Below are 14401 nucleotides of genomic sequence, written 5' to 3'. Positions count from 1 at the left end.
AAGAAGATCATGGCCATGTATCTAAGTTGTTTTCATTTATGTCTTTGTAAATATTTATATGTGTTCAATGTTACAAATTATACCAAATCGACAATATCTCAAGTAAGAGATGGCAAACTAAAAGTTTAGCTAGCCTATGAGACAAAGGACTGACGATAACGTTTCGACGTAGAAACCTAGGTCTCCGCAATATATTAAATTGGATCATAAGGTAAGCCTTAGATTTAATTATGTTCAATAACGATTCATAGGCTATATCTCCAAATAAATTCAAATTAAAAGTCAAGGTTGGTTATTTCCAGGTATTTTTTGTTAAGTTTGCATTATCTACAATTTCAATTATACACAATTACTCCGTGGATAATCGAGAGTCTACTGTAGATGGTATGTCTACTACAGTATCCCAAAGTCTCCAGTATCTTACCAAACTTGCTTGAATACCAAATGTGTCAGACTTTGGAGAATGTATTGGTTTATATTTACCCCAGCACGCAGCAGGCCCCAGACATAGTCAATGGCGCAGATGGTGCCTGTACGACCACAGCCAGCGGAGCAGTGGATGAGCACAGGTAAAGTCTCCGAGGCCTGAGTGTCCCTGACTAACCTCACCATGTCTAACAGAGGTCTGACCAGGGGTGGCACTCCATGGTCTGGCCACGCGGAGTAGTGGAACTGGCACACTGTGCGCTCCTCTGCACGATAGATAAAATTAGAAAGAATAAGCAAAAAAAACTTATGTTTTAAATACACATGTTGAGGCACTGCAGTAGCTCTTTTCCTCCCTATGGCAAAATAAGAAGAAAATAGTCCCAATGTTAGCAATATTATCATAACATTAAAAAAAGTGTTTGTGCTTTTACCATCTCACACTATATATTTTACAACAAATAAATCCCTGTAACAAATTAAATGGAAAAGAATTTCAGTAATGTAAGGTTAAATTACTTGCGTAATTCCAACACAACTCAACCAAATATGTCAATTTAGGACAAGTTTTGATGTTTAGGACACCATCGTCATAATTTCAGTAATACAATATTTATTTATTATTGTACCGACGGGGTAATACATATTGCTTGTTTGTAAATAAAATTAACAGATGTTTGTATGTATGGCTAATATACTTTTACCAATTAAAAATTTAATATTGATGTATCATACAAATCATTTGGATTGGAACAAACTTAACAAATCATTCAAAATGGATCGTTTCAATACTTTAGAGTCTTCGACAAGAACAAGAGGTTTGGAGGAGAGGCTAGAGATGAAGGGATGATGAGGAGTAGATTCTTTAACTAAGGAAATGCAAAGGTGCAATGCATATAAACTTCACATACATAATGTATATGTGTAAATGCAATCAGAATGCAAAGATTACCAATCGTTAAAGGAATCTAGAAATGCTTAACTTATGTTTGATTATTGCAGACTAATCAGTTCTTATTTAGGCTTGTGAAGAGGGTAGGTCAGGTTTTATGTGGATTGTGAAGTATTAAGTGTTTTGAAATTAGTTTGGATTAGGAAGGTAAAGTTTAGGTAATAATGAAAAAACTTCATTTATGTTACCTCAACACTGTGCAATTGAAATGGTGGGTGAATCACAACAAAACAACAAAATCAAAAATGCTTGTGTCATCTATCGTTTATGTTTTAGAAAATCATTTTTGTTAGTTATTTTTGATCATAGATCTTTGTCTGTCATGCTCAGAACTAGGCTTGTATCAGTCCTAACCTAACCTATTGTGAACCGCAGTCATACATTTTATATGAGGCTGTTGTATTTTCATTGTGAAACTTGCCAGATTCAAATGCGGGTTTCACTGTTGTACTTGTCATGATAGTACAGATATTTTGGCATAGTTTTGGTTTTATATCAATTTATGTTAGTATTAAATATAGTTTGTAACCAAATTATTTTTATATAGAAATACCATAATCTCTGCATATTCATGCAGATAAATAAATAATTGAGCTACTGAGGACAGACATAATAGCAGCTTTTATTAGGTTGTGAATTAGGCTTATTCACAAAGTCAGGCTAGGCCTACCCCTAGAACCAGCCACACTCAAATTTCTTCCCCGGAGTGTTCAGAAGGAGCCGAGAAAAATCCAGGGGTCGATACAAAGTTGTCACGGCTTTGACTGATCTATTTATTAAATTTAATCAAAGGCTCGGAGCTCTAGAAGCGCTCAGGACGCTCAGTTGGAGCTATATCACACTCACCTTTGTTAAAGTGTTTTTGGATAATTTTGCCTAGCTTTTATATTGACTCTCTAGGGCCGACGAGTATTCACTCTTGGCCATGCGATAAAATACTCAAATTAAACTTTAAAACAAATGGTTACGGACGTTGGTAATTGATATCATATAGAATATAAGGTAAAAAAATAATTCCTACAGAGTTGTCGGAGCCTAATTAATATGATTTGACGGAAAATTTAGCGTGATACAGTTTAAAACAGATTTGATACTAATATTAGTAGCTGATTGTTCAAATCAGCCTACTCCCAGACTTGATTCTTTCACCCGCCAAAGACGGGATTTAGAACTCAGTCGAAAAGTCTCGGACTATTAGAACGGTGAATAAATCAAACAGTTGCGCGTCAAGGATCAATTGTAATTTTGAAACTACCTAATTAATTAAAATAAAGCTAAACGATAGATAGCCACCGGTAGTTACTGACCGGCAGGAACTGGCGGGTCTGAGCCAAAGTCAGTGTAGTCTAAAGTTATTAAATTTTGTTATTTAAAATCTACTCTGAACGGCGGAAATGAGAGACAGACGAGTATGCGTATGTTATAACGAAAATTAAATGAACGTAGCAAAGTCTAAAAATAAAACGTAGCTAACCTGAATAGATAAAGTAGTATGGCGTAGACAGTTTTCGTATACGAAGAGGCTTCTCGCGAGCGAGTCAACGGTTGAACAGCGAATAATCTCTTCCCCGGCTCAAATCACGATTTCCTCGGCTGAGGCTTAAGTGCTCTGGTGGTGAGTTCAAGAACTAGCCAACAGCTGATCGGAAATTCACCTGTTGATCCGGTCTAGTTGTCGTCTGTCGTCGGTCAACAAACACCAGTTCGGGGATGTCGTCGTCATCGGTGATAAATATTCGTAAAATTGGTTGGTCTATATTTATTTGGTTAAACTGGAGTGTAACTATCGATACATATGTCGTGTGAGTAAGTATATGTCCTTAACTGTGATTAAAACGAGGCCTACGTTCTTTGGCCCATAGCCCAAGCTATGGCCAACACATAGGCTTAGGATTAGGCTATTGTGGATGAAAACTGGCAAGTTATGGTGTTTGTTGAATAGTAGTACGTTTTTACCCCCTTAAAATTTAGTTCCTCACAAGGTGAACATGGTAAACACACAAGAGGTAATGTGTAAGAGAGCCACAGATCTCCATATTAAGTTGTCTAACCAAAAACCCAGCAACGAGCTTGCGATTCAGTTGTAGTTGTAGAGTAGGTAAAGCAATTTACTGGATAATAACTAAAGCAAGTACTAAAAAAATTTCCTTTAATTGTGACTGTTAAAATGAAGCTATAGGGTTACATGATTAAATCATCAGTTCAACTGTGAAGGGTCAAGAATACTTAGTACTTGGATTAGATTTGGTTGAATGAAGATGCTTACCAGTGTTGGACTGTGTGTTGGTATACTTAAGTCGCATGGTACGCACGGAGAAGTCTGGACAAACCGTGCTTGCCTTGATGAGACGAAGCGAGACCATACCAAACTGCTTCTCTTCTCCCTCCCCCTCCACCCAATAGTTCTCACATTTGTGCTGAAATAAAACAGACAACTGAAAATTCATTCTATGCCAACCAGAAAATATTTATAGTAGGCCTAAACTCGTTTCTTTTTTCAAGGTTAGCATGGAAATTCTTCCACAAAACAAGCAAATGTGACATAGTGAAGAGTGAAGTGTTTGCTTCGTGGTTGATGGATTATTGTGAAATGTCACATACTGTTACAGAAACTACCACTAATTTCTTGGGTTCACATGAGCGAATGACGCACTAGTGTTTTTCCCGTAGTAGGTAACGTGACAACTAGCACCACAATGACTGCTAGAATTTGTAAACATAAAGTCACAAGGAGCAAGTATTTACTACTACCGCTAACCCTCTAGCTGCTAATGATTGATCCACACAGAGCTAGTTTATTTTCTGCAAGTAAATTAGGGCTAATACTTAACGTCATCTGTCCGAGGCTTAACCATGTCTCTAGTACAAACCTTGCCTGCTTCCTCCTCATTGCACGCCATGACAATGACTTGCACTTCACACTGCACCACCATTCGCCAGAAGTCATTGACAGTGTTGGGCAGCGGACCCTGACTGGCGATGTACGCCGGAGAGCCGCTCGCTCCTCTGATGTAGTTGGCATTGATGTAGTCACTGCCCGGTACACCTGCATACTCATTAAGCACCACTCTGCTCAGGTCAACTGCAAAATGGCACAACTCTGTCAACCGTGAAGCTGTCATGAATGCCATTGAAATGTGTTTGGACATCATATGTCGCTCGAGTGTGGCCTAAGCCTACTCATTAAGACTGCTACTATAGTCCTCGCCAGTCGCCACCATAACTTGAGGCAGCCCAAGGCCGAATGCCATATATCTAGTGCAGCCTTGGGCTGCCTCAAGTTAGGATGGCGAGGACTATAGGGGTATTTATTGTAATCAACCATTTGGATGATAAAAACTCAGTAATTTCTGTACTATAGGCTAAACATTCAATAACAGTGGAAAAACAATCAATGGCTCAAACATATGTCAACTAATTAACTATTAATGAAAATGTAAAAAAATCAGAAATGTTGTAATAAAGCCAACTCTAACTCTCAAATCTAAGATAGCACTGTTTCATATGTATAGTAGACTCAAGTTATCCCACGTGGTTGTTTGAGTTGCAGCCCCACAGTTATACCACTGTTCCACGATCTATTCACCCTTGACTGTCTAGGAGTTCCAGCCACAAGGTTGTTTGAGTTGCAGCCCCACAGTTATACCACTGTTCCACGATCTATCCACCCTTGACTGTCTAGGAGTTCCAGCTACATGGTTGTTTGAGTTGCAGCCCCACAGTTATACCACTGTTCCACGATCTATCCACCCTTGACTGTCTAGGAATTCCAGCCACATGGTTGTTTGAGTTGCAGCCCCACAGTTATACCACTGTTCCACGATCTATCCACCCTTGACTGTCTAGGAGTTCCAGCCACATGGTTGTTTGAGTTGCAGCCCCACAGTTATACCACTGTTCCACGATCTATCCACCCTTGACTGTCTAGGAATTCCAGCCACATGGTTGTTTGAGTTGCAGCCCCACAGTTATACCACTGTTCCACGATCTATTCACCCTTGACTGTCTAGGAGTTCCAGCCACAAGGTTGTTTGAGTTGCAGCCCCACAGTTATACCACTGTTCCACGATCTATTCACCCTTGACTGTCTAGGAGTTCCAGCCACAAGGTTGTTTGAGTTGCAGCCCCACAGTTATACCACTGTTCCACGATCTATCCACCCTTGACTGTCTAGGAGTTCCAGCCACATGGTTGTTTGAGTTGCAGCCCCACAGTTATACCACTGTTCCACGATCTATCCACCCTTGACTGTCTAGGAGTTCCAGCCACATGGTTGTTTGAGTTGCAGCCCCACAGTTATACCACTGTTCCACGATCTATCCACCCTTGACTGTCTAGGAGTTCCAGCCACATGGTTGTTTGAGTTGCAGCCCCACAGTTATACCACTGTTCCACGATCTATCCACCCTTGACTGTCTAGGAGTTCCAGCTAAGTATGAAAGATGAGATATTGTTTGGAAAATGACAGTGCTACAAATTACAGCTGTTAACCAGAACAGTTTGTTTATCCTTCCCCTGTGGTAACTCACAATGCTCTACTTGATTTGTATGCAAAACTAAACAATTTGTAGTCAACAGTTTTACACTTTCGCTAAAGTTGAAGTGAAATGCAGGCATGTTTGCAGTAATATAATCAATGTACTAAGTATGGATGAGTGTAAAAATTGTTTTCCTCCTGAAAAAGGTCCCAAATAGTGGATGATTGCTATGAGCACTTTGTTGTGGAATTAGAAATAAAGATAGTTAACAAAGATTTTTGAAAAAAAAAATTAATTTTGTACAATTTGTAAACTTATAACTAGGCTCGGTGCGTTATGTGGAAATCATGTGTGGGTCGTATTATTTTAAACAAAAAAGATTGTTATTATATAGTTAGGCCTATACTTCAATCTTTAATATCAACTAAAAAAAATAATTCAGTGGGGAAATAAAAAAGTTACATTTATGTAATTTTTAAATCAACCTCTTCCACAACAGTTTCCAAGCATTGTTGAGAGTAATGGTTTCATTGCAAATTTGGATTGACAAACTAGAATAAGTAACAGAAGTATGTAATATAATTTTTTAGGCTACAATTTTCTATAAATAAATCATTGTCCATAAATAAGTAGTATTCAATAATAATTCAATCAATGATTCAAAACAAAATCAGTTATTTCAATTTTATAAATGCTGCTTTATGTACCTTTGATGAATCATAGAGTGTCGTGGAGGTATATGTGTTGCTTATCCAATGTAATTATTGTATGAATCACTCATTGTTTATAGCAAAGATAAGGTAAATGGAGTCGTAGATAAACATCCTTTGTTTCCATAATGTGTATTAGTTAGAAAACAAAGATCTTCAGTATTACATCAAATTTTTTAAAGATTTTTCTACGAGGTTTGACAAAAAAATTTGTATCTCTCGCGGCTCTATTTTGAAACTGTTATATTTTAAACGTAGGTATATAAAGAATTTTCCTGTAGTGTATGCAATACCACTGCACTTATAAAAGAAGTTACTAGAAAAAATAACAAAATTTAAGTGTCAGCCAACCCTGTTAAAGCTTCACATTAAATTAGCAGTAAATTTTGATTTTCCTCAATGTACATCACAAGATATAATTTGGTATAACAGATATTTTATACCTTTAATTTTATGTACAGTATTGTTGCATACAATTAACAATTCTAAAAACAGATTCCCAGAATAATTATACAATTCTGTCTATAGAGTATAAAGTAAACAATATAGGCCTGTTTTGGAATGCTAAATTATGTTCCTTCAAACCAAAATGAATGTTAGTGTTTACCAAGTCACATATCCGCTACCCAACATAAACTTCTATTTTAGCCCGTTCATAATACTACAGGTTTTGAAAAATGCCCACATTCTGGCTCGAAGATGTAAGATCATTTACTTGACCTGATTAAGCAAATACAGTAGACTCCCTCTTATACGGACTCCTCGGGACCGAGGCCAGTCCGGATAACAGGTTTTCCGGTTAAGGCGACGTCCCCAAAAACTCGTTAAAACGGATTATTTACCGTGATATTTGACTTAAATTTAGGAGAGCATTGTATTTAGACATGTAATCACTGGTCTGAAATCTTTCCCACGAGAACAGTTGTTTCAGTACCGCCCACATCCTGCCAATCTAGTCCGGTGAAACCAATGTGCTGATAAAAATTGTCCGGTTAAAGAGAATGTCATTTCCGTCGAATGTAGTCCGGTTAAACCGATGTCCGGTTAAAAGGTGTCCGGATAAGAGGGAGTTTACTGTATTTAATACAGTTAGGTTCCACTATTCTGAACACCGCTATTTAAAATATCTGCCTAACCCAAACTACAGATATTGGTTGAAAGCTAACTAAACTATGCCAGAATGTCGCCGTCATTGTCGTCAAAGCTAGCAATGCCCCCCCCCCCCCCCAAATGTTGGTACAGCTAGCATTGTCACCACAAACATCTAAAGAGCTAGCATCGACATAAAATGAGGTTACCAACCTGTCGTCAATCAATCCTATATTTGTTGTGATGACTATAGTTTCAGGGGCTAAAACACCATTTTCAAATGTTTAATTTGTTATAAGTTATTATGTTGTTATTATTCACTTAAACTTATTTGAATTGAGTATGAATGCAGGGTGAGAATGAAATGGATTGGATGACCTGTATGGCTTTTAACCCAATGAGCCGTATTAATAAAAAGAAGGATATGCTCAAAAGGAAAAGGTATGAAGCAAAAGCATTTGCTTCTAGTCAAAGGTAAAAGTAAAAGCATATCCTTCAAACCGTATTAATAATGATTACCTTTTACTTCCAAGCAAATCCTTCTGCTCGGAAGTAAATGGTTCTTTAGGAACATCACATGTTACACGTCTGATCCTGTCCATTTTTGTCTACTGATGTCCCTCGAAGGCTTAACTGTACCAACTCCGTGCCAACATCCGGCTTTGAATTTAATCATAACAAACTAAATTATAAAATCTAGAGTGTGTGGGCCGGAATTTTACCCCCAGAATCTTAACCCCTTTCTAGACATAGAATTTGGTTGATGATAATAGTCAGTTGGGTTAAATTTGTTTATAGAAATCATCATATTATATGCTTTGTAGATAGCATGCAGTACTGTATAACCACAGAAACCCTCGCCGCAGCTGCAGACTAAATAAATTTCCTTTTCTGCCTGGATTTCTTCAAAAATATTCCCTGAAAATTGTCAGATTTATTTCCTATTTAAATAATATTAATTTTAATGAGTACCTAGGTTTGCTGATTCAAGGAAGGTGTTGAGGTGTGTTTTTATTGAAATTTTGATAGCTTAGTAGGAGGTAAACAAAATACTCCCGCCACAGCAAACCTGCAGACTAAGTAAATTTCCATTTGCCTGATTGGATGTACACTAAAATGTCTCCAATATCACATTCATTCCCTATTTATATAGCTTTAGTTTAACTGAGTACTTAGGTTTACTACTACAGGGAGGGTAAAAAGGGGTTTTTTTTTAATGTAATAGTTTAGTATGAAATGAATGGAAATTTGATCAGAAAACTACAACAGTTTAAAAATTTCTCCACAAAAATAACATGGAAATTTTAAATCTACAGTTTTTTTAAATTTTCTCCGTAGCCATTAGGCGCATAATATCGCTTCGATATACTAAATTAATAGTTTTTTTTTAACTCTACAAAATGGCTTGGAAAGAAGTTGCTAAATTCCATGTTTTTAGGGTAAACAAATTTTAAAATCCAATTACCCCATTAAACCGCCCATAAACCCCCGTTTCCATATCCTATTATGCTGATTCGCGAATCCCTTAGAATAAACGTAGGTTTACACGTTTGCAACAAATTTAATCAAAATCGGATCATCTTTGCTCGAGTTATCGTGCTAAACATATACAGTATATGAATTTGAACGGAGGAGGTTTTTGGCCTCTGGGGACCTGTAAACGGAAAAAGTAAATGGGTCATGGGTCTAGGTCTTACCATGAGACATACGGAATGGCTTTTTCCCTATTTAGGAAATTCGCTAAAATTTAGCACCACACTGTAAAACCACCACACACCTTTTACTTAAACGTATAATCTGCTACTGATCAGATGCATCATTTTTGAAGGATTTACTTCAAAGAAAAAGTAAATGGTCAGTTTTATTAACACGTTGGGTGCTGATGACGGGAATTCCCGCAATTGCTTAACATTGAAATAAATGCAACTTTTATGTTCAAACATGTCGATAGCACGAATAGTGTTGATAACCATTTACTTAAGTCATGAGCAAAACCTCAACTTTCTATAGATTACCTTTTCCTTGTAAAGTAAAAGGTTTTGCTTGAGTTTTTATTAATACAGATAGAAGGATTTCCTTGAATTTTCGCAAGTAAAAGGTTTACCTCTTCTTTATTAATACGGCTCAATGATTAAGTGACGGATGGGTCCAGTTTCAATCCATTAAAAAGCTACCGTACAGACTTACTCATAATGGAACCAGCAACATTTTATTACTCAACATTTTATTAAATAGTCGATGAAGTTCCATATGGAATCATATGGAATAGTTGGATGAAGGTCCATGTTATCAATTAGCCTTTATCATGCAAACACCGAGTTATCCATTCGCCGCTGTAACTGTATTTTACTTTAGAGAAAACAAATTCAGTAGGTATGTTTAAAAAATTTAATGTCTATCTAAAGGCAAGCAACTAACAAAATTTAGGCTACCTATGTGAAGCTTTTAAAAGAAAATGAAGGCTATTACAGTCCCTTTAAATTTTTCTGTATAGCCTTAGGCCTGCACAAAGCTTTGATGCAAAATCAGGTCTTAATTATTGTTATGTACACAGTAAACATTGAATACTGCTTATCAGTATAATTTAATAACAAGATCTATGGACAATACATTTTCTGCTATTAATTATACTAAATACTTGAGAAAAAGGTCTATGTTTCGTTGTTTTGAGCCAGTTGAATAGTTTACTATCCTGAAAAGTAGCACTTGTAGCCTAGAAAATGATTTATCACTATTCAAATATTGATATATGGTGGATTTAGACAAATATTGCTGACAAATGAATGAAAAAATTATGAAATTAAAATATGTCACGGTATGAAAAAAAAACAAATGAGAAAGCATAAATTTAAATAATAAACCCTCAATGAGAGGCTCAAGCTGCTGCTTCCTGTTATTATATAAACTGATAAAAACAGTCTAAAGCAGCATCTATTCTGTTTTGTATGTCAACTATAGGCAATGTAAGATTTATTAAATGACCTCGCTGCAGTTGTTTTTATTTGAACCCTTTGCTGTTCGGCACACGTGCTGGTGCTAGTATTGATTAAATTCATTCATCAATTTCATCTTTAAGTATAATTTAAAATACCTACGGGGGGGGGGGCTATCAATTGAAAAATAGGTCCACATTTAAAACAAAATAGTTCTCTAAAGGATTCATAGTAGGCCTACCACCTTCCATATTATCAATAACCTATTTCATAATTTTCACGTTTTGAAACAAAAGGGTGACCCGGTGCAATATTGGCAGCCAGAATTTCCCTATAGGGAGTAGCTATTACAGTAGGTGGCGCGGTAAGATAACCCCCAGGGCGGTGGCCCAGGGACGATTTACTTTTTCATTTTAATGTCCCCCAGAGGCAAAAAAACTCCATTCGTTCAAATTTTTATATATACGTCCATGAGCAACTTGAGTAATTTTTGTCCGATTTTGATGAAATTTAGTTTCAAAGCGGGATAAACTTGAATGAGTTCGCGAACCAGCATGATCGGACCATGGGGACAGGGTTTTACGGGGGGTTTTATCGGGTAAAAATAGGTTTATCTCATTTTTGACCCTCAAAACGCAAAACTTCCCAATTTCTCTCTAGACCATTTTAAATAGCTTAAAAAAACACATAATTTAGTATACCAAAGTGTTTTTGTACGGTTAAGGGAAAAATTCAAAAAATTGCTAATTTAAATTCCCATGTTATTCTTATGGAGAATATTGTAAAATGTTGTAGTTTGCTTGTTTATTGCAACATTTTGATCAAACTTGGCAAGTCTATTTATTTTATACTAAGCTATTATTATTTTACTAAAAAACACACTTTATTAATTTCCCTGTAGCCATATTTTTATTTATTTATTGCCTAATGTTGTCATGGTCATATCTTCAAAGACGGGTGGCCGATTTATCCGCTGCTTTTCTACTCATCCGCGGACGGGTTGCGGATATACCTGCATAGTTAAAAACGTGTAAAAAATTATTTTGACAGTATGAAGTGTTCCATTGTGTTTATTTTATGTATACTTGTAGGCATTTAACAAAACACAAATAAGGAAAATGAATTTGAATTCTTTTTATAATTTTTTCCTGTTCTATGTCACAATTTTGCCCGTCCGGGAAGGGTTAACTCTGAGTATAACAAAAAATAAAAAAACTATTTCTAAAGAAATGAGCCGTGTACGATGTTGAGAAATCCCCGGGCTGTGGGCGAAAGCAGTCTTTTAAACGCTAATAAAAATTACTACCTACAAGAATTTTTTTTACAAAATGCTTTTCTGGTAAAGGAGGTATAAGCTGAAATAAAAAATATTGCTTAACTTATCTTCAGAGCTTAGATTTAAAACAAATATCGGCTATTGCTGTAATTGCCCTGGTCACCCAACATCTGTCCGTCACACTCACTACAATCAGGAACAGCTGTAAAAGATCAAGCAGCTAAGGGATAATGTGCTATATACAGTCCTGGTTCAAAAAAAGTTTACTGATTTGTCACTTAAAAATCAGACTGGTTGTGAAACTGTAGCAGTGTCTTTTACGTGTGACGGAAGGGGAAGGCTCGTCAAATCCCCCTGAAGATGTAAGGGCACGATGAATCTTAACCAAGGATCATTATTGTAATATAATTAAAAGATCCATTATCCAAGAAAGCTGTAAGATATTCAGATTTAAACTTTCATAAAGCGATTTAAATTTCACGTAAAATCACCATCTAAGCCTAGTTGGCATTCTTCAGACTTCAAGATGACGACTTTATTCAGTCAGTCACATGCGGTTCAGTCATGAGTTAAAAGGTTATTATTCTATTTAAAATAAATATCTAAGGTACTTACAGGGTAAGATATCCTTATAACGATTCTTTTTCCGATTGACTTCTTTCTCCCCTTCAGAACATGAATATTGTTTTGTTCCTTTTATTGACTCGCTAAACAACTTTAGTTCCTGAAAAATAAAATAATACTCATAAGATACAAAAAGCATATCAAGGTATAACATTAATACATAAAAAAACAACCCTACAACCCTAAAAATATTAAAATTGTCAATTTCTTTCTGAACCATTTTGCAAGAGCTTAAAAACACTAATTTAGTATATTGAAGTGTTATAATGTGCTTCATGGGCAAGGAAAAAATTCCTGTTGTAGCCTAGTTTACTTGTTTATAAATATATAATTCCATAGGCCTACTACTTACTATTGACATTTAACTATAAAAAAAATTAATCACCTTCCCTGTAGCCGCAAACCTAAGTAGACTTGTTAAGGTTAAACTAGTGTGATTTAAATAGGCTAGAGGATAAAATTATTAGCCTAGTTCAGGAGAATTCATAAAATTAGAGAATTCAGTCGATATTTTAGTGAAAATTGTATCAAGTAAAAGGAAATTCGCTTAATCTGCAGGTTTACTACGACGGGGTTACCGGTACCTATTTTATTATTGTTTGGTACGGTTTATCATTATATTGAACTACGGTATTAGTTTTAACTTATATAGGCCTAGGCCTAACTAAGTTATTATTATCTTATTCTGTATTCTTGTTGAATAAATTAGTCATTATATATTGTGTTTTCCTTGTTAAAATACTTTTAACTTATTCACTTCATAATTTACAGGCCTAAGTTATAAGGGCAGTTTATTAAGGGCTGTTTTTGCGCATAAATCTGTAGTTCGCTTTTAGGCCACAACGAGGCTCCTTGCCACTTACTGGCATCATTTATGAACAGAATGACACCATTTGCAGCTCTTTAGCTGAAATGTACACTTCACTGTTTTTTTTTTAATTTTAACTGAAGAATCTCCCTCCGCGTGCGGGATAAGGTCAGTGATAAGTTTTTTGATTACAAGAAACATATCTGGATGCAGAATTTCATCATATAACAGGGGGAAAAACTAGATAATGTTTAAGCATTAACCCCATATTTCATAAAATATGCTGTAACTTATATACCAGGCCCTAGCGATTGACCAGCGATGCAGACAGTTTAGCTAGGCCTATTATAAAAGTGGTATGGCCTACCTGTTATAATAGAATGCTTAATAAAGAATCTGAATCTGTGGTTAGAGGAACCTGTGGAGATTCTAATGAAGTAAACTAAGACCTAAGTTAGTTGTTTAAGTTAAAGACTGTTTTGAAATTAACTTATCAAATCAAGTGATACCAGATGCATCATAACTTGTCTGGATACTGTTGTAAATGATTGAAAGATAGGCCTAAATAACTTGTAACAGGTAAATTTACAAGATCATGATAGGTTACTCTTTGAAATGTAACACAGTTTGTAAATTTGATGTTAGGGCTTATAAAGAACAGTCTAAGAAATTTGTATAGCATTTAAAATTATATACTGCCAGGTATAATTACTGTACATGTATTTACCTGGCATATTTTTGTAGGTTAGGTTGACAAGATAAAAAATATTCAGATTAGAAATGTAGTAAATAGTAGGCCTAAGTACTAAATATGCGAATTCCTAATAATACATCAGTATTCAACTAGGGGTTGAATATTCCAACAAAATCTTGCCCAAGCCAAATTTACCTGAAATTCTGCTTCGTACGATTTCTCAGGATTCCGTTGGTTTTCAAGTGTGTCTATGTGGTTGAGAAAATTTGTGAGTATAGTTCTTAAAGGAGTCCTTTCTGTGTCCTCTTTCATCTCGAGTTCGATCCATACCTATATTGATGAATGTTCAATGACGGAAAAGTTGTTCCAACTCCCATTATTAACCCTAAAACATGACGTTAAAGATGGTTG

At 35.9% G+C, this 14401-nt stretch overlaps 1 protein-coding gene across 2 annotated transcripts in view; it reads right to left on the bottom strand.

The window, feature by feature from the left end:
- LOC128998066 (uncharacterized) overlaps nucleotides 1-14401 on the bottom strand; it is a 35350-nt gene extending 20949 nt beyond the window's left edge. For both annotated transcript variants that reach the window (XM_054424041.1, XM_054424042.1), the window contains exons 1-5: nucleotides 14186-14401; nucleotides 12480-12588; nucleotides 4249-4460; nucleotides 3645-3795; nucleotides 484-692 (exon numbers count right to left, since the gene is read on the bottom strand). In XM_054424041.1, the coding sequence (XP_054280016.1) occupies nucleotides 484-692; nucleotides 3645-3795; nucleotides 4249-4460; nucleotides 12480-12588; nucleotides 14186-14302 (798 nt within the window). In that variant the 5' untranslated portion in view covers nucleotides 14303-14401. The remainder of the gene's footprint in view (nucleotides 1-483; nucleotides 693-3644; nucleotides 3796-4248; nucleotides 4461-12479; nucleotides 12589-14185) is intronic.

Source organism: Macrosteles quadrilineatus, unplaced genomic scaffold (assembly GCF_028750875.1).
Source record: "Macrosteles quadrilineatus isolate MER2022 unplaced genomic scaffold, UCM_ALF_1.0 Scaffold_7__1_contigs__length_78375512, whole genome shotgun sequence".
In the NCBI taxonomy this organism is placed as follows: Eukaryota; Metazoa; Arthropoda; class Insecta; order Hemiptera; family Cicadellidae; genus Macrosteles; species Macrosteles quadrilineatus.
The sequence above is the reverse complement of the archived record's forward strand: the minus strand, read 5'-3'. Positions and strand labels throughout refer to the sequence as shown.